Below are 21,247 nucleotides of genomic sequence, written 5' to 3'. Positions count from 1 at the left end.
ATATTATTTATTTATTATTGGTTCATCATATTATTGATTGAGCTTAAGAAGTGGATAGAATGGATTTCACATGTGCTGGAAAATTATAATATTACAATATAATATTTGATTCATTCTTGAGAGAAAAATCCGCGAGACATTAATAGTTGTTTACAGAGAATTATTAAATCAAGATATTATCATTAAGCTAGACCTATCCAATTCCATAGAAAGCCAATTAATTTTATTAGTTATCAAATTCCTTTATTATATCATTACCAATTCCATTATTTATTTCCATGTTGAATTATTGTGGGCAGAGGGACACTATCCCACTTATCGTTTATCTAGTGGGGGGGGGGGTTTGGCTTGTGTGGGTGTGGAAGTGAAGGGGAACTTTCTTCGTAAATTCTTGAAATTTCCAAACTGTTATACTGTATGTTTATTTTCTTACTACATATTATCATTTTCATTACATTCTAGAGCAAATTTAGCTTATTAGCAATATTTTTCTTTCCAAACTACAAAAATTGGATTGCTGACTAAAATTCAGTCGCCCTATACTGTGGTTATAAAAAATTAAAATTCTAATATTATTTGCATGGATGATAAGGATTGAATTCAATGATAGGGATAATGAATCATATATATAGGAAGGCTGAGAGAACCTACAGGTCCTTCAAAACCAAAAATCGATACGTTTTTATAGAACTTACATTCTATAGAAGATACGTTTTATAGTTTTTATAGTAGTGATAGATACGGTATTTTTATAGAACTAACTTATCATTAAGTAGATCCTATTTACGGTGACTGGGACGTTTTTTTACGACTTTCCCCCCCTCACCCCTCACCCATCCTACATACCCCCCTCCCACGCACCCATCCTACCCCGCCTCTCCCTCTCCTGCCCCCTTCCCCGCCCCTTAGAAGGAGAAGAAGCTCCCTCTCTCTCTCTCTCTCTCTAGAAGAAGGAGAGGTGGAAGAAGAAGAAGAAGAAGAAGAGGAAGAAGAAGAAGAGGTGGAAGAAGAAGGAGAAGAAGATGGAGAAGATGATAACGATGATACTCTCTCTCTCTCTTTCTCTAGTCATGCTCTAGTTAATATAGTCATGCCTAATTACATTCAGTCATGCTCAATTACATTTAGTCATGGTCTATTTGATGATTAATAGTAGAGAGAGATATGTGAGAGAGAGAGAGGCAATCTACTGACAGATTTAAGTGAAACGAACTTATTACTTATTATAAATCTATCTGTGTATCTAAACTTGAAGCATAAATCATAATACAATTCAAATTACGCTTTATAAAATCTAGATTCATTCATTTAAAATAGTGATCTGTGTTTTTTCTGGTCCCAAATTTTGTAAAATGACGCAAAAAAATTTCCAATTAATAGTTATTTGAGTGTGATATTATTTTTCCGTTTTTAAACGTCAAAAATTAAAATTCTTAGTTTTCGTTATTTTTAAGTGAAAATGGGCTAAATTTTATGAAAGCGAAATCATAACCCCATTTCGGACTTTAAATATGTTATCTAAATTTGTGACAGAAATAGTACAAGGATGATCCTTAGTTTTTCTCTCTCGATCAGTGCCTCGTTGTAAAAATGATAAATATTATGTATTCTTCAGTGACAGTCTCTTAGTTATTTAGCGTTCTTTTCCTTATCACTCTCCATGTAGCCCCAGGAAGGTCAAGTTTGAAAGATAATTCAATTATCTCTTATCAATCAATAAGAACAATATGAAAACTTGTAGTACCCTTTATTATTTAAATATTACAAGTTTTCTTATTAATTTGTAAAAGAGTAGCCCATTCAGTGAAGTGTTTTTTTCAATAATTATCTATCTACGTTTCCGGACGGCTGGGAGCCATACATTTTTAAATATCTATCCTGGGAAAATAGAAGTCATGGCCGTTCAACAGAAATAGAGAGAGAAGATCGATTTCATCTAACTCGCTTATTATAATGCTTACTCACTATATATAATATCGAATTCATGAATACATAGCAAAAAAGGTTGCGGTGTTAGAATATAAAATTGTGCTCGGCAAATTCTAAATAGTAAGGTGCTTCTAATTAATTGCATCTTACTAGAATCCTGATTTTATCAAGTAATATCTAAATTTTATGTTCACTCATTTGGTGTTTGACTCCTAATTCTGAGAGGGAGTTTTTAACCCCCTCCTTCCTTTCCTTAATTCTGAGGAGGTTATTTTTTGTAGGTCTTTACTTTTAGAAGGGTCTTTTATGAAGGTCTTGACTTTTATAAGGGTATTTTTTCAAACCAAATCTTTCCCTTATTATTTTTGTAGAAGCATCCCGAAAATAAAAATCGGGAAAATCCTGATGTTTCCCGGATTTTTCTCTAATAACCTGGAAGTTATCAATATTATAAAATTTCAAAATAAAAAGCTTCATTCAATATTCATTTGAAAATTTACATTATGTTATACCCTTTACCATAACAATATGATAGCTGAATTTCTTTTGTCGCATGGATATGTGTGAAATACTAATTAAAGTTTGAAATCTACCACAGTTTTATAATCTCTGCAAATTTGTTGCTAAAAATATTCCATCTGCACACATATTAGGAGACAAGTTTGCGTTTTATTTAGAAATAGGATTGCCAAACATGAAAACACTGGTTTGTTGACAAAAATATCACTTATTTTGACAACAACACAGTGTTTACTTTTCATTATGTTGTATAGATATCACAACATCTCACCAGCAACAATATGTGAAGTGAAAATATTTCATTTCTCATTTACTTGTTATATTTATCTCGTTAACTTGTCCTTGAATCGCTCCAAGAAAAGCTACGAGCGAAAAGTGCTGATCTTGTAGAATATTTCCAGTTTCTCGATTCTGTTTAACTGCATTGTTGAAGCTCAAAATTGTTCATCAATTTTAACCTTATTATAGCTTATGAAAAACTTGAATACCAATCGAGAGCAGACACGATCTTTGAAGTTGTTGTGGCCGTCTTTGAGATAATTTAATCCCTGGCGAATCTTCATTTTATTACAAAAATCCACTGATAATTAATAGATAAGGTTCCTTATGTGTAATAATTAATCTGGTGAGAAAAATCTTTGTTACTTAAAGGACTTAAGTCTGCAGTTACGTTTTCAAACTAACACATTTTTAGCTGTACTGATGAATCTTCATCAATATGTGTTCAACAAATTTTACAAAAAAATCCTCTCAGAATTATTGACCGAACGTAGTGAGGTCTGTGTTTCAACTCGATTTGCTTTTGTCTGTCTGTATGCAACGCGATTACCGCCAAACGCGTTGATAGAATTCGATGATGGCAGGAATATTCCTTTTTCAGCTGCGCGTCGATGTATACACAAGTTTTTTTTGAAATTTTGCATTTTAAGGATAATATGAAAAGAAAAGGAATTCCTCCATACTCTGATATCACTTTCTATATCATCTACTTTGAAGATAGGATCAATCAGACTAGAGGTATTAATAATCAATCAGCTGACAAGTGGATTATTCATTGCATGTATTACACAGATGTCTGGCCGTGTCTATTTCTATAATGCCCGGTCTACACGACAACGATATTAGGTTTGCGCTAAGTTTGCGTCGTGTGGACGGGAGATCGTTGTAAATTTCTGAGTTTTGAAGGTTTGTGCTTTCTTCGATCAATCTCAGCCAGGTTTGCGTCAATTTTTCTAGGAAACGATTATGTCTCATATATACATCAAAACCTAAATCGCTTCAAAATGAAGATAGAGAATTCGCGATTTCAGATTCGGATTCAGCACCCTCAAATTAAATGTGAGTGAGGTCAATTCTCAAAAACAAGGAAGATTTTTCAATGGATAATGATTTTATTTACTCTATAGTAATGTAATAGATATAGTTATTCACTCTTCACTTGATAAGCAGTATTCTTGATTATTATTATTGAGGAGAAGGAAGAGAAGTGGGAGGAGGAGGAGTTGTAGGAGATGGAGGAGGAGGAATTGGAGGAGATGGAGGAGGAGGACTAGGTGGAGGAGGAGGAGAGGATGTGATGGTGAAGGAGGAGTAGATGGTGGAGGTGGAGGAGGAAGAGAAGGGTGAGGTGCAGGAAGAGGAGGAGGAAGAGTAGATGGGCGAGGAGGAGGAGTAGGTGAAGAAGAAGGAGGAGTAGGAGGAGGAGAAGGTGAAGGAGGAGGAGGAATAGTTGGAGGAGGAGGTTGAGTAGGGTGAGGAGGAGGAGGAGTAGGTGGTGGTGGAGGAAGAGGGAGACGGTGAAGGAGAAAAAGGAGGAGGTGGAGGAGTTGAGGAGGAAAAGGAATAGTTGGAGGAGGAGGAAGAGTAGGGTGAGGAGGAGGACGAGGAGGAGTAGGTGGGGGAGAAAGAGGAGTAGATGAGGTGGTGAAGGAGGAGTAGGTGAGGGGGAGGAGGAGTAGGAGGAGAGGCGGTGTGTTGAGGAGGTGGTGGAGGAGAAGAAGGAGGAGGAGGCTTGAGTTACTATTCATCTCAAGTTTATAAACACTTCAAAGACTTCGTATAGAATTTATATATGGTTCATTTTATAATACAGGTTTGTGTTAAAGTTGGTGTCGTGTGAACAGAGGTTTGAGCAAACTTGGCTCAAAGCCAGATTTGCGTAAACCTGGCTTTGAGCCAAGTTTGCGCAAATATCGTTGTCGTGTAGACCCGGCATAAGGGTTTCAATATTCTTTATGATGTGTGCCATCAGTATCAATATTCTCACATTTGAAAAACATTTTAATAGGTGATTGAAAATAAATAAAAAAAATGATTAAATGAACTGAATAATGCCGAAAAAATTATAATATTCTTGATTGAAAAAATTAATTTTAAAATAGTTGAGAAATATTTTTATCAGTTGGAAAGATTATCACGGGACTGGATAAATCATATGGGATACAAATTCAAACGTGAACTGCGTTTATTAACATGAGTGAATTTTTACTTTCCTTGTCCTATTACCATAGGTAAGGAAAGTATTGCTTTCCGAAAAAAATTAAGGTACCCCAATTTCTAAATTTCTATACGTTTCAAGGTCCCCTGAGTCCAAAAAACTGGTTTTTGTGTATTGGTATGTGTGTGTGTGTGTGTGTGTGTGTGTGTGTTGTGTGTGTGTGGTGTGTGTGTGTGTGTGTGTGTGTGTGTGTGGGTGTGTATGAGTGTATGTGCGTCTGTGTACACGATATCTCATCTCCCAATTAACGGAATGACTTGAAATTTGGAACTTAAGGTCAAATCAAATCAAATAAGCTTTATTCCTCAAAAATATACATTACAGGAAATTAAACACACTTTACATAGATACAGGAATACCCCTACAAGACTATTCGTCTGTGTGTAGGGGTGAGTTCTGGGTAGCCTGAAATATATCAGGCTGCTAAGTTAAATTAGGTAATAAATTAAATTGTGAGGAGAAAAAATAAATATTCGGTTTATAAATAATGAATGAGTTAGATAACTAACTACAAAGAAATTATATTTACTTAAAATATAAATAGAAGTAATTTGAAAAGTTAATGGAATCATTTAAAAGGAATGCTAGTAAAAAAAAATAAATAAATAAAGATAGATAAGGAAAAAAATAAAAAAATGATAGAACATGATAGAGCAGGGACAAGCGGAGCCTCAGGTAAGATTTTGGAATTGAAAAAAAAATATATGAAGGGATTTGAATAAGAGAAATGGAAATATCTGGGTGAATTCCAAGCATCGTAGAGGATAATAGATTAATGCCAGTACATAGACCGAAGCAGGCTTTCAGACATTTCTGTGCCAAGGCGGTATAGCCACCCCTCCACCATACGCTTGAATGCCGGCACACTGCATACCTCCATACTGATTCTAATCTCAGCCGGCAGATTCCTGTACAGAAGTTGAGAAAGATAGAAAGGGGTTCTCAACTCCAGTCCATGAGCCACCCGCGGCGTCGCGATCCATGGTTGACTCTAAATCGTGTGGGGTAGGTGTGAGGAATTTCGGGTAGAATGTTATATCTATTTTTTTTTAGAAAGAGCAGTAGAGATTTTATGTAAAGTTGTCTAATATTTAAAACAGGAAATTCAGTAAATAATTCAATTGTTGGGTAGTGCTGTTCCTTTTTCAAAACTGTTTTAATTATTTGTCTTTGCGACACCGCAAGCGGCTCCAAGAGAGTAGCGTGCAGACCCCCCCACACAAGAATGCCATACTGGATGATTGACTGGACGTAAGCGAAGTATACAGTCTTACAGTGCGCCTCACTCAAAACATGGCCTAGCTGGGAGAATGCATACAATAACCTTCTAAGTCTCTGCTTCACAAACTGGATATGCGGACCCCAACTCAAACCACTATCAACTATAATACCTAAGTACTTGTACTTATTTACTCTTTCTAGTTTTGAGCAATTACAGACTGTTGATGTTGGATCTCTGCACGAATGAAGTATTAGGTCTCTTGGCTCTGGATCTTGCTGGTTACGGGTTGTGATGGGCATGTATTTGGTCTTATCTATATTAACGGTTAAGGAGTTATGGTCGAACCAGCTCTTTATTCTGGCCAAATCAGAAAGGTCCGTCAATCAGTGGAAGTCAAATCAAAGGTCAATCAGTGAAAGGTCCTTTCACTATAAGGATCCGACACGAACAATTTCGATCAAATGCAATTCAAGATGGCGGCTAAAATGGCGAAAATGTTGTCAAAAACAGGGTTTTTCGTGATTTTCTCGGAAACGGCTCCAACGATTTTGATCAAATTCATACCTTAAATAGTCATCGATAAGCTCTATCAACTGCCACAAGTCCCATATCTGTAAAAATTTCAGGAGCTCCGCCCCATCAATGCAGATAGATTCCCAATTATCAGGCTTCAGATACAATTGAAACGAAAAAAATCAAGTGGAGTAGATTGAGCATGAAAATCTCTACAATTAATGTTCAGTAACATTTTCACCTAAAATTGAAAATAAGCTTTAAATTCGAGATTATTCATGTGATTATTCTAATAATGTGATTATTCAATTGCAAATTATTGTTGATTCTATTAAATCATTCACTATGAAGAGATAGCAGACCTCATGTGTCTCCAGCGTTATTGCCCTGTCACCAACTGGCTCAAATCTTTGAATAGTAGACTTGAGATGCGCGGGAACACTAGCGTCAGGTGATCAATTTTCATAACGGCAAGGAAAGTTGTGTGAGTGCGCCACACCAGATTTTTATCAGTTGGAAAGATTATCACGAGACTGGATAAATCATCTATGGGATACAAATTCAAACATGAACTGCGTTTATTAACATGAGTGAATTTTTGATCTTGGAGAAAACAATTAACATTTTCAAGAGTAAATTATGATTCAACTGAATCAACTAGAACAGATGACATCAGATACTTGTGGATGAAAAAACTGCGTGAGGTCTACTGTTCACAGAACTACTAGTGTTTAGAGGTCATTTTCGCTCCTAATGATTGTACTATTGAACGAAAAACCAAATTAATTTTGCTATCTTTCATTCTACCACCCTTATCTAATCTTCTACCCTATCATTTCTTCTACTAATAATAATTTTTATTCAACGTAATCACCAATTCGAACAGGTTAGTTGTAGATTGTGATTGAAGGACAGGTTACTTACTGTAAGAAGAAGGAGGCAAAATTCCGATAAAATTATCTGTATGATTTGTTTTATCCTGTTTCTTTAGATAAGGAAGGGTTTACCAATCGTTCAAGTTCCTTCAGACATTTCAGCTTATTATTCTTAGTGAATATAGTGTCCCGTGAATACAAGCTCCCATTTCATCGTGAATATTCACTTCTTCATAACCGACTTGGAAGAGGCTTGGGAGATTGATTTATCATTTTTAAAGAGGTAAAATAACTCACATTATTTTCTCGCAGTATTTCTCACAATTTAAACTACAGAGCAAAATTCAACTTTGAACTGTTTCCCAGCATTTTTCCACCACGTCAGCATTCTGTAGTTATTGCTATTTCATATTTCCTCAAGTGGATTTCTCGGTATGTATCAATATCATACCATTGTTCTTGTTATTTTGTTGAATTAGCGTTCTTTTAGCTGTGTGTGTGGTTTGATAGTTTTGCTGTACGTCCATTACCATCGTTTTGCTGTTCTTTCATTACCATTCCACTCTGTCACCCAATCACAATTTTTCTACAAGTCACAATTTTTATTCTTAATCATGCATGCATTCAGCATTATTTCTATGCATTGTTGTCTCAGAGTCTACAGCGTGCACATTGTTCAAGAATCTCTCAGAACTCAATTTCTCAATACGCAACACATCGTTAATATAGCCTACTTTATGTGTAACAATAATTATTATACTGTACTTTTTACATCGTAACTATCATTACGGATAAAACTCAGGTATGATTTTATAATTATGATGTACATCAATGCTTGCTCTTCATTATAGACATCGAAGGGGGGGTGGGTACGTAGGGGTAGGAGTTGAGTACACAGTCGGCCATTTCCATTATTGGTTGCTGTCTCTTTTCTCCCTCTGTCAATCTTTCTTTCTTTCTCCCTCTCTTGGTAGAGAGTTACTGGGAAGGATATTTTTAATATTCTTTCCAAAGAATGGACATGGAAGTGCTATTATTTTGTTTATTTTTATTATAATATCGGGGCACCGATCTTCTCTTCGCTCATTATTTTTATTTATTGACTAGCTGGCCCGGCGAACTTCGTACCGCCAAATAGTTGATGCATTTTCATGACAAACTTTAGCTGGATGCACACCTGAGGTGGCGTGATGCGGCATTTTGCATCCAGGTGCTTCTTGCTTCTTCCTTAGCTCATAATGCACTATATGTTGATGAGAATTATCCAACAATCAGTATTTACATTTATATCTCAATATGGACTTCCCATGTGTTTAGTTAGTTGTGCAGCAGTTTGTATTTCTAGATATAGCTGAATGCAGCTTGCTGGGAAATTGAATGGTATATCTTGGTATACCTTGCTGCTAATTTTCCCGTGCATATTCTAAATTTATAGCATTTCGAGTTCTACGACCCAAGTTTGATCGTCGTTCGTACCGCGGCATTATTATTATAATTAAAATTCTATGAATCAGTAAAAGGAAAATAGAGAAACAGATCTACCGATCACCCAAGCTGTTGGATGACGCATGATTATAAAAGCTGATTTTTATTTCTGTGTGTGGCCTGCTCACAAATCTTCTCCCATAAGGATTACATATCCCGGTCTCTGTAAACTTTGAAGGACCGTAGGAAAGAGTCCTAAAGTCGGATCATAAATTTGATAGGCCATAAACCTACTCCTGAACATAACAAACTCAACTGAAAAAAATCATCAAATTCGGTGCACACATAAAAAAGTTATTGAATGTCAAAATTTGAGGCTCGATTTTCATTTATATAGTTATACCAGTGTTTGCCACATATGCCTCATCAGACCTGGCAGTGCAAGATGTATTGAATAAATATCAATTCTCTCGCTCTCTCTCTCTCGTTCAAGTTGTTAGAAGCTGAATCTTGGACAGACGCCTCTGACCATGCACACCAATCATAAGGCCGGGCGTATGCTGAGACGCACGCGAGGCAGCGCACGCAAGCCACGTTCCATGGCGCACACGAGACACGGAACACACGAATTTTTGACCAGCGCATGCTGAGGCACAACACATACACGCACATCCCTACCTTGGCAATAGTTGCCACTCCTCTATTCTGAGTCTGATATGGGAATTGAACAATTGTTTTAATATAATGCGTTTCAGCAAATTGGAAAATAATCATTTTCAGATGGCCTAAATAACGATCCAATTACTATTGAAATATAGAGTTAGCTTGTTGCTAAATATATATTTTTTAATTTGATTGTTCTTGAATCAACATACATTTTTGGACAATCTTTTCATGATCTTTTAGTAATTGCCAGTTGATGAAAGTTGTGACATCTCATGTTTCATATTCATGGTAAAGATTAATAAGTGCGATCATAAGAATAGGAGCATAACTTTAATGTTTACAATACATATTATTTTATTCGAGTTGAAGGGGTTTGGCAAATTGTGGGTAGCCCAGGGTTGGCGAATCTCCAAACCCGCCCCGGAGTCTTTTGAAATATATTTTTGTTATTGTAATCTTCGTGATTCACATCATAAAGGGCAAGAATCTCGTGCATCATCTCAATCAAATGCTCGGTTGTCATCTTTTCTAGCTCTTCAGACCAAAAAAATAACCTAGAATGGTGTCTATAACCTAAACATTATTAACATGTGTGGCATGTGCTATAAAATCTGTGTCTGTGCTACAAGCTGTGACATGCCGACCCAGGCGTGTTTCAGACACATACATGCATGTGTCTCAGCATACACGGCGTTATTAGGAAACATTATAGCACAGTTTTCCGCCATGTGTTGTGTTGCATGCGTCTCAGCATACATTTGGCATAATTGGTGACAAAACAGGGGAACCCGACTAGGTGCCACCCCTACTACTTGTCCCCTTTTAAAACCGGTTTTTAGGGGACAAGTTGACGTGAGCCATCCCCGTTTACTTGTCTCCTTTCTAAGGAGGTGACAACTAGTCGGGGGAACACCCTGACGCTGGTTGCGAGGTGTCAAGTTGTTGTTTACGGTCATGACTAGTTGGCACCTCCGGTCCAGTAGGTGACAAGTAGTCGGGGTGACAACATGAGGGCAATGGTGTATTTTTACGAGGGTATAGGTAATCGTCAACCTATCACCTCGATTCCACTCCACAAAAAATCACCATTCCGGCTGGCTCTTCATTTGGAAGTTGGAAAATGAAGCCAAACTATCAAGTTTTATATGAAAAAGCATTAAGATTCCTAATTTTGTATTTTCAACATCATGTCTTTGTGAGTGAGCCTTTTCAACCATGGTGCAATCAAGAATAAGTATAGAAACAGACTGGATGTTGAAAGAGCCTCAAAATATTTGTCTAGCATTAGTGACAAGTTATTTGTAATTTTGAGTAATCAATAAACTCTAAAACGGGTTCATTAATAATCTGGGCTCAATTTACTCATAAACGGTGTGTCCGACGGGAAAATATAACTGAACAAAATGTGTTTAGAATTTGAAGTGTTTATAAACTTGAGATGAATAGTAACTCAAGCCTCCTCCTCCTTCTCCTCCACCACCTCCTCAACCCACCGCCTCTCCTCCTACTCCTTTCTTCTACATCTTGTTCAGTCATCAAAAAGGCTTATTATTCAATTTGTTCTGTTTTCAACCAACTCGAAAAAATTTGTCCTAAAAATAGCAAAGACAGCGAATATCTCCTGAACCGTGCATAACCAGTAATAAAAATTGCTTGATCCCAAGCCGCGGGGGTCTAAGTTGTGCCAACCGGTGCTCTGTAGGTGACAAGTAGTCAGGGTGACGTGAGCCATCCTCTTCTACTTGTCTCCTTTCTAATGAGATGACAACTAGTCGGGGGGACACCCTGACGTGAGGGTGCGAGGTGTCAAATTGTCGTTTACGGTCATGACTAGTTGGAACCTTTGGTCCAGTAGGTGTCAAGTAGTTGGGGGGACTTGACGGCAATGGTATATTTTCACGACTCCTGACGGCACTTTGCCATGGAGATCTGCCAACAATTAAATATACAATAATATTATGTAATGATTTCTTTGAAAAGGTCAATAAAGGCCTTTATTTATTTTTTTTATTCATATTTTCATGAGGTTATGGCCAAAATGACCAGGTGTCAAGTAGTCGGGGTGACCTAGCCGGCGACCCCAAAACAGAGATGATTATAGCAGCTCGGTGGAAATCGATTGGCAGTGCTCACTTCAAAGCCAACAATAGAATGTATCTGACAGCCTTTCAGCTGCCTGTCAGTCTCTGTCTATTGTTTGGCTAACTCAGGAACAAACGTCATATGCAAATGGATGTTAGATGCAAATGGTTGCAGTGCTGTGGTAGTGTGGAGTTGCACATCATGGCAGTTCTCATAGGCTGATAGCCATTTGCAACTTCAGTTGATGAGCAGTAGGTAGAATCGACTACCCTCGCTTTGTTCATCACATGCAACCTACACTTCTGAACAGTTTGGCGGTTTTTGAACAATAGCTGTAACTGAAGGTCTTCTATTACAGCTCCTTTGTCTGTTGAAAGTCAGTTGTTTGTAGTCAAAGAGTATAGGATATAATAGAATGTGGAATTACATTCTATACTCTGTAGCCTATTTTCCATTACAGATCTAGTTATTTGTGAATTATGGGAACTTGCAGTAATGGAAACAGTCCACTACATTCAAACACAGCAGTTACTCCAGCCCAGTTTCCATTTGGTGCTAGGAACTTTGGGATCAATGCTTTTGCTACCAACAACATTTACGACTGAAGGGCTCTAACATAAGAGAGGGAGGCTCTTCAAAGAGAATCATGTTCCTCACATGTTGTTGGAAATTGTTGTTCAACACAAAGGCGTTGTTGTTCACAAAGGATCAGGTCACATAGAATTAGCTAGCAATTCAGTTGCAGGCCTGTTTCCCATTTATCTATTTATAATTATTTCTTTATTTAGGCTTATTTAATACGTCCAAAAAAATTGAACCTTCAAAAACGATGCGTGTGTAAATACCCTTTAAGCTGGCCAGATACTGCAGGTTTGTCAAACATGCTTGTACAAGCTTTTTGTGTTTACCATAAAAGCCTCTATGCAAAAGACAGCTGTTTGAATTCGAGGTTAGGTTTTTGTGTCTTTGATTCCTTTTTTTCTGATCTACATTTTCTATACTCCAGTGGTTTATTTTATGTTAAAAACTGCTGTCAAACAGCTGTTTCCACTTGAAGCCTTTCATCGAAGGCACAAAAAGCATGTACAATCATGTTTCACAAACCTGTTGTATCGTTAGTTGCTGGCCTTTCAATTCAGAGGTTTCAAACAATAACTGTAACTAGAGCTCTTCCATTTAGCTATCCCAAACAGCTTATTTGTCTGTTGTACGTCAATTGACTGCCAAAATTTTCACTCAGATTAAGAATATATTATATAATATGGTAGGCCTTAAATTCTATTGGAGAAGTGGAATGTCATGAGTTTCTGTAAGAAAAAACAGTTGATGCTGGAGAGGATTTGCCCTTTTTATTGTGATAGTGTTCCAACTTTTGTCCAGATGTGCTATTGTCAGTTGGAGGGTTGAACCATGAGTGGTAATCAGGTTGCTCTTGCTTCTCTGCATCCACATTTGAAAATAGAATAATCACCTTCTCAAGAGTGACTGGAGTCAAAACCGTCATGGCCCTTTCTCATGGCAATGCTCTATCTATTATATTCAATTGTAAGGTAACAGAATCTCGTCCCCTCAGTTCAATATCTTTTGAGTGATGTTGGTGGTGTGTGAGTTTCCATAGGCTCACCTTGTTTTGTACAATTTCAAGAGTAAATAACTGAATAAATTAACGTTTTTTTTTCTTTTGTTGCAGAATCACACAATGCCGTACAAAAGGCCTCCTCAAGGTGCGAGCATCGAGCTGGCACTTCAAAAGCTGGCGATGCGATCTGAAGTGAGGCTGATAAAGCTCACTGAAGAGGAACTCGCTTTCTGGGCCCAAAGGTAAACTGCCCTTACATCTCTTGAGAATGATTGTGACCTTTCTGATTAACCATTTCCATTCATGTTGATTCTGATTATCCCTCCTTCCCTTTATTACAATCTTAATTTTAAAAAAAATTTAATTTACCTCACAAATGAGCGATGCAGGCAAGATGTATTGAAAATTTTAAATATAAAGCAATGGGTGAAATTTAGAAAGATGCACTGTTCATTGTGCAATGGTGGCAAAAATAAAGGTATTTTTTTATTTATTAGCAGAATACTCCTCATTGTATGAACGAAGATTTAGATATTATAAAACTTGAATAGAATAGATGTTTATTCCATCAAAATAATTTCAAAATACAATAATTACACTTTTTATCAATTGGATGACAATAGAAAGTACCATACAATATTTAGTACCTAAAAGTACCATACTTTATTAGGAGACTTTGATGGAATTATTTATTATAATTATTTCGATGGAATTTAAGTAGCAAGAACTTGTACAATAACTTTTGGGTTAGTAACTCTATCACTCAAGCACATTGCACACAGGACATTAGTAGCGTCAACTAACTACTATGGGCTGTTTATACTAGAAATTTGTGTGAGTATTAATCCAGGTTTAAGAGTGTAGCTCTGCCGGGGGGCCGGGGACGCACCACAATTTCTAAGGCATCAACTCAGGAATCCTAGAATAAAACAATCTAAGTATAGTACAGGTTTAGTAAGGTATAGTAGTTTAGTATAAGTAAGTACTAGTATTAGTATAAGTAGTTTAGTTTTCTCTGTTCGGAAGAGAGAGCCCCACAATAGGTGGTCTTAGCTTGCTGAGATCCTCATATCTGTTCATAAATGGATTCTCACTTCCTTTATAGGAAAAGTTACTACACAGAAGCTGAATTGGAAATGTCATCTACGTTCAAGTTCTGGAATACTGGATAATTTCAATTTCGCGTTCCCATAGTAGCTTGTGTCCCTTATTAATGTTCCTATGTGTAGCGTGCTTTACAAGATAATGAACGATAACAGGGCCATTCCCCTCACCACTGTAAGTTGTAACTTTTACAAAAGAAGTCCATGTTCAACAGTACTGCACTCCTTCCTTCTATATAAAAATGAAACAGATACATTTAAAACTGTTAATGATAAAACATTATGTACATTTAATACATTATGGTATATTTTTATAGGTAGTTGCCATTGAATCAAGTCAGGCATCCAACATTATAAAGTTGCATACAGACTTGAGTGCCACAAATACCCGCATTTCACTTTTCATTAGCTGATTATGTATATACTCTGTATCCCACAAAGAGATTTACACGTTTGATTTTATATTATGTGACCATTCATGCACCGATCTTTTTTAAATTTTACACAGTTTACAAAGTAGGTTCTAAAAATATTCTGGGAAAATTTCAACAGAGACAAAATGGCGGCATATTGTAAAACGATACTTTAAGAACATTAAAAAGGTGTAAAAGGTTTTATAAAATATTTTTATTGGTGCACTTTAGACTTTCAAAAAAGAAAAATTAGAACATAGCCTAATGAAAAACCTCAAAGTCCACAATTATTCAAATTGAAATCCATCCACAGCAATACACTGATAACAGTGCTTAAAAAATGATTTGTAAGCTCTTACAAAGAAACTCTGTGTTATCTGGAGAAGTTGCTCTCTTATTGATCGTTTTAGTTCCTTATCATTTATTGGAGATATGGGTATAAACTTTTTCCTTCAAGTAACCCCATAAAAAGTTCCCCCCTAGCCTATATCTGGTGATCAGGGTGGCCAATCTAAAAAATCACTTCCATGATCAATCCAACAGCCATGGAGTTTGTCTTTTAGTAATTGCATGATATGATTTGTAAAATGAAGTGGAGCACCATCTTGTTGAAAGATTGCTTGATTCATTTCTGGTACCATCAAATGAGGCAACACTACTACAATGTAGTGAACAAATCAGATAATAACTCATGAAAGTCGTTTTTATAGGAAGCGAATGGGTAAAATTCTCAATATGCCGCCATTTTGTTTCTACGAAGGTTAGAGAGCTGAAATTTTCCAAGAATATTTTCAGAACCTACTTTGTAGACTGTGTAAAATTCAAAAAAGTTCGGTACATGAATGGGCATGTAATATAAAATTAAACGTATAAACCTCTTCATGGGGACACGGTGTATGTGTTTTTACAGAAACAGTAAGGTACAGGTATAATAAAGCATAGAATCAGTTGATGGAAAGTGAAATGCGCATGTTTGTGATGCTCAAATCTGTGTACATTCTCTTGACCACTCAGATACTTATTTCTAAACTTAGCTGAATTTACATTTTTGAAGTAACCAAAGTCACTGGATCAATAATCCTTGGATTCATTCGAGCAATGACCTGCTCATCCATTCATTCATACAAGAATTCATCCATAGATGCAATCATATTGGACTGAACGTTTTGTTCAAACATTTATGTTGAAATATAGAGCAATTCCAATTATTTAAGGATGATTGATCTGTCACAAAAATATAATTCTTTTGTTAATGAGGATCAATAATTATAATATTCGCTAGTTTACATAAGTTGCATTACAACCTGACTTGGAATACATTCTGATATTAGAAAAGCTCTTTTCAATGATCTAAAGTGAAGTGCAATTCACTGTAATGAAATAACCTCACATTATTGTAAGAAACATTACTGAATAACGTCCAAATTATAGTCATTTGGTTTAAAATTGTTTCAAGTAAATATTTTTAGATTTTTGATACTCAAATGAAGCTTTTCTCTGGTTATCCTGAATCATTGCTCACATGATTATCATAGTTGTTCCATTTGCTCATTTTGAGCTAAGTTGGGTCTAGCTCTGTGATTGATAATGACTTATTAATAATTGGGATCTTTTAAATTATTGACCCAATCAATAGTGCTTCATAATATTTTGTACCAATAGTGCAACTGTAAAAAATACAGTTTCCATTCATTTTCAATGCTCCATTAGTATATTCACTGATTTTTTTCTCAGGAGAGCGCCCAAGAAGAAAAGAGCCAAGAGCCAGGAGCTGACCTCTCCGTCACCAGCTACAACCACCCTCTCCCTCTCCAGTCCGGCACCAATCACTTCAACAGACTCAAAAACTGGCACCAAAAGGAAATCACTCAACAATGTAGCGGGGCCCAGGAAGAAGAAAAACAGTGATTCAAGGATTACAACAAACACATCCACTGAACAAACCACTCAATGGCGACTGGATGCAAACAATAGTGTAGATCCCACTCATGAGACAAATGATGGAGACAATAGTGTGGCTCCTATTCAATGGAGAGTTGTTGGGAACAATAGTTTAGCTCTCACACAAGAGACAGTTGTTGCAAACAATAGTGTAGCTCCTATGAACAATGACTCTCAACAGAACACAGGTCCTGACACATCAAGAACTACTGCAAGTTATAATAATGATACAAATAACAATGGTGACTCGCCTGGGTGGCATCTCATCAACAAAGCCCCAAACAATCATGCGCCTGTTGCTGGTTTGAAAAAAGAAACAGTTGATGACACAGCAACAGCCCAGAAGACATTGGAAATAGTGGAGAAACTGTGCGATCGTTTGGCAAAATCCCCCACCTCTGTTGGAGAAGAAAGCACAAATACAGCTAAGGCAATTGAAGCGAATCTCGTGAGGCTTGATAACTTTCATTTCAATTCCTCAATTATGTCTCTTGTTGCAAAGCTTTCTGAAATCTTCACAGATGCCAATCGAGTGATTACTGACTTTAATGTCAGAATTAACAAGATTGCATTCATACCTGTAGTATCTGATTTGGCGAAACAGCGAACTGTCACATTGTTGAAGCAGGAGTGTCTAACTATTCTGACAACACATCATGCTATTGGATTCTCGAGAGTGTTTGAACAGGTCGTCAACCAATTTGGAATATCATTTCGATGGGAACTGGTCATACTACTCTATTGCAAAATCCTGCAACAGTACAATCAATCAACTAACCAAAATGGTCTGAGACATTTTCTAGAAGCTAGAAATACCATGGCTTTCTTATTGTCTGTCTCAAATTATAGAAATGAATTGGTTTTTAAAGTTCTCAATCTCTATCCTAAGATGTTTGCTTCACTAATCATTTCAACTCTGGCTGCCTTGAAAATAGATGTTTGCTTGATGGATTTGAAACAGTTGGCAGATAAGGATTGGAAAATAAGTCAAAGTATGTTCAAGGATGGAGTGTTCCATTCCAATGAACTGATTCATCCCAAACCAACAGGTGTTACTCCTCCAAACAGTGACTCAATGCAAACAATACCACAATCAAAGGAAAATCATCAATTGCCTATGTTTGAAGTGAAGCATCCTCAGTGTTCCAATGCTGTTACTCCTAAGCCTAGCTCTTCCCAACACTCTCCTGCTACCATTCCTAAGCCTAGTCCTCCTCAGGATAATAACCTTCAACAACAAAGACAATACCAAGAAATGAAACAAAACTGTATTCCAAGTCAAACTAACATTCTACAAAAAACCTTGCAATATCCACCACTAAATGCAGCATTGAAGTCTGAAAATGTGCATACTATCCAGCATCAATTAGGATATCCTCATAAACCAATTGGAGTTCAACAAACACAACCTCAAGATGGAGTTCAGCAACAAACACAACATCAAGTCAGAATTCATCAACAAGCAGTTGGATACTCCAATGTAACTAACACGGAAGTGAAGTCTCAGATCCATGATACCACTCTCAAACCACAACTTGGCCATTCACAGGTGCCATCATTGAAGAGTCACTATCTCAATTTGAATCCAGTCAATCAGCAGGGATGTCATCAAGAGCCAGTCAAACAACAAGAGCCTCCCAATCAAAGCCGAATATATCAGCAACAACAACAGGGATATCAACAACAGCAGGAATATCAACAGCAGCAGGGATATCAACAACAACAAGGATATCAACAAGTACTAAACAAACTACAGCCTCATAACCCAGTACTACATGCAGAACAGTTGCAAAAAAATCAACAACTGCAATCACACTATCCTCAGCCTTCGCCAGTGAAGGAATCACAGCCCCAAGGTATTGCAACTCAAGGTGCAATTCACCATCAGGGATATATGCAGGCAACAAACTTTGGAGTGCAACTACATAATCAAGTTGGTAATCAGCAATCAGGCTATCCAATGGTGCCAAACGAAAGTGTGAAGCCCCAGAATCAAGTAAACAATCTTCATGGAGGGCTGAGCAAACCACTGATGGACGACAGAAGATTACAATTTCAAAACCAAGGTAATAATCAGCCACTACCACAACAAAGGTACATGCAGATAATAGATAATGGAGCACAGCCTCAAGTGAACCACCAACAATCCTCTCAAGGCTTTCCTAACAAGTTCCCAAATCAGTTGAGTAGGGAGACTCCTCCTGTGATACCTAACCAGGTTCAACAGAGAAATGCAACTCAAAAGCAGCAATCCAATTCATTTGGGAGAGGCAGGAAACCACCACCTCCATATCCAAATGTCAATCAGCAACAGCAGTTGCAACAGCAACAGCAACATCAGTTACATCAGCAGCAGCAACAACAGCTGCAACAGCAAAAACTGTTGCAACAGCAACATCAGTTACATCAGCAGCAGCAACATCAGTTACATCAGCAGCAGCAACAACAGCTGCAACAGCAACAGCAGTTGCAACAGCAACATCAGTTACATCTGCAGCAGCAACAACAGCAGCTGCAACAGAAACATCAGTTACAACAGCAGCTGCAACAACAGCAACAGCAGCTGCAACAACAGCAACAGCAGCAGCAGCAGCAAAAGCAGCAGAGGTATTTGAAGGCACCAGGTTTGGAACCACAAGCTACCCAGCAGACAACATTCGAGCAGTTCCTCAGGCAACAGCTGGCAACACCGCCAGCACCCATCAATCAACAGTTGGCAACACCAACCAACCACCACCCAGTACTCAGTCAAACTCTATCAACACCACCAGCACTGAAGAAACAGTTGCCAACACCTGTTCACAAGCCTCCCCAATTGGCACAAAATCTGTTATCTCCTATTCCAACCTTGAGCTATCATGGCAATCATGAAATTGCCAATATAGGTCATCCAATGGCTTTGAATAACCAAACTCAATTTGCAAATCAAGTGCGTAAACCTGTCATGAGTCCAGCTCAAAATGCTCACCAAGAGCATAAACCTGTCGCAAATACCTATCAAGACTACCTGCAAAGCAATTATAATCGATACCCACCACAAAACCATGCTCAACAAATGAATAGCCCACCAGCAGTACCTTCTCACCACGCTCAACTAAGTCCAATGAATAGCCCACCAATGCATTCTGTGACACAAACCAGGTACGAGACTCCACAAAAGGATCCATCTGTGAATTTCAAGATACGACTGCCCCTTTCTTCCCCTCGCACTGATGTTACAGACCCAGTTGATTCTAAAACTGGCAAGAAAGATGATTCTGTAAACCAGTTACCGATCAAAATCGGCAAAGGAGTCGAATTGTTTCCTTCGCCATCGAAGGGAGTCAGTGTCATAAAGACCACACCCTCTCTCACCATTTCACACCGTCCAGTTGGTGCACCATCACCGGCCAAACCAGCTGATAATGGTGTCATTCTACCTAGTATGCCAATCATCACCGAACCAACTCCTCCACCTACTCCAACAGTCGAAGCGCCGACTGGTGTTGTTAGACTTGCAAGTGGCAGTGACGCTGAGAAAGTTGGCATAGTAATCAAGACTGAACCCACCGCTGATGTTTACCCCACCCCTACGTCTGCAGCATCGAACGCACAAGAGGCAGTCGCTTCACCAGGCACAACACCAATCAAAGAGAACCCAACAAACACAACTTCCGAAACAGCTGACTTCAATATCAAAACTGAAGTTCCTTCTGTAAGTAAAGTTTATGCTGTTTTAAATTTCTCCACTATTCTATATACCCTCACTTTTTTACGAAATTAACACCTATTATACAAGGCTATCTACTTAATATTTAATATTAATATTGAGCTGTGAATAACAAATAGTGGGTTTTTGATTTTTATTAGAATGTTTTAAATAAGTGCAATATTTCTAAAGTTTTTAATTTATTGTGATACATTCTGTGATTCATTTAGAGTATGAAATCAACCTTCAAAATTCAAAATTTTAAATCATCATTCCTGGACCGAAAATCAAGTAACGAATCAGTGTGTGATTACATAACCTTATTTTTTGGACAATATTAACATTTTATCAAAATTTTTGGAGAGAAATAGTACAGGCTCAGCCTAGTTTTTCCTCCAATGTCATAATTGTATTATGATTATAGTATTTTATACAATAAATTAATTATTATTATTATTATTATTATTATTATTATTATTATATTATTATTATTATTATATTTCAATGAGAGTTGATTATTATAGTGAGGTCCACGTTATAATGGCAGTGGATAAAGATAGAAGAGCAGCGTTGCCTGTTCTCTGCCTTAATTAATTATATTCCCACATTGTCAACATCATATTTGGCATCTTTATGCTCTATGCATCTTTAAATATTATTCTACAATCATTTTTAAGTTCATAGCTATCTTTATAATAATAATAATATATTATAAAATATCCGTCTGTTTGCAGACACCAATTCAACAGGAGAATTGATAAACTTTTGCTATCCAATTCGTTTAGATTGTGATTG

General features: G+C 37.2%; 1 protein-coding gene across 7 annotated transcripts in view; it reads left to right on the top strand.

The window, feature by feature from the left end:
* The window catches only part of LOC111045811 (putative mediator of RNA polymerase II transcription subunit 26), a 101,119-nt gene that overhangs the window by 69,122 nt on the left and 10,750 nt on the right, over positions 1–21,247 (top strand). For 4 of the 7 annotated variants that reach the window (XM_022331287.2, XM_022331286.2, XM_039436787.1 and 1 more), the window contains 2 exons: positions 13,419–13,549; positions 16,558–20,458. In XM_022331287.2, the coding sequence (XP_022186979.2) occupies positions 13,419–13,549; positions 16,558–20,458 (4,032 nt within the window). Of the gene's footprint in view, positions 1–7,679; positions 7,988–8,217; positions 8,358–13,418; positions 13,550–16,557; positions 20,459–21,247 lie in introns of those variants that run through there. The other 3 variants (XM_039436788.1, XM_039436789.1, XM_039436790.1) reach the window with 3 other exon arrangements.

Source organism: Nilaparvata lugens, chromosome 10 (assembly GCF_014356525.2).
Source record: "Nilaparvata lugens isolate BPH chromosome 10, ASM1435652v1, whole genome shotgun sequence".
NCBI lineage: Eukaryota > Metazoa > Arthropoda > Insecta > Hemiptera > Delphacidae > Nilaparvata > Nilaparvata lugens.
This window is presented reverse-complemented; position numbering and strand designations above follow the sequence as displayed.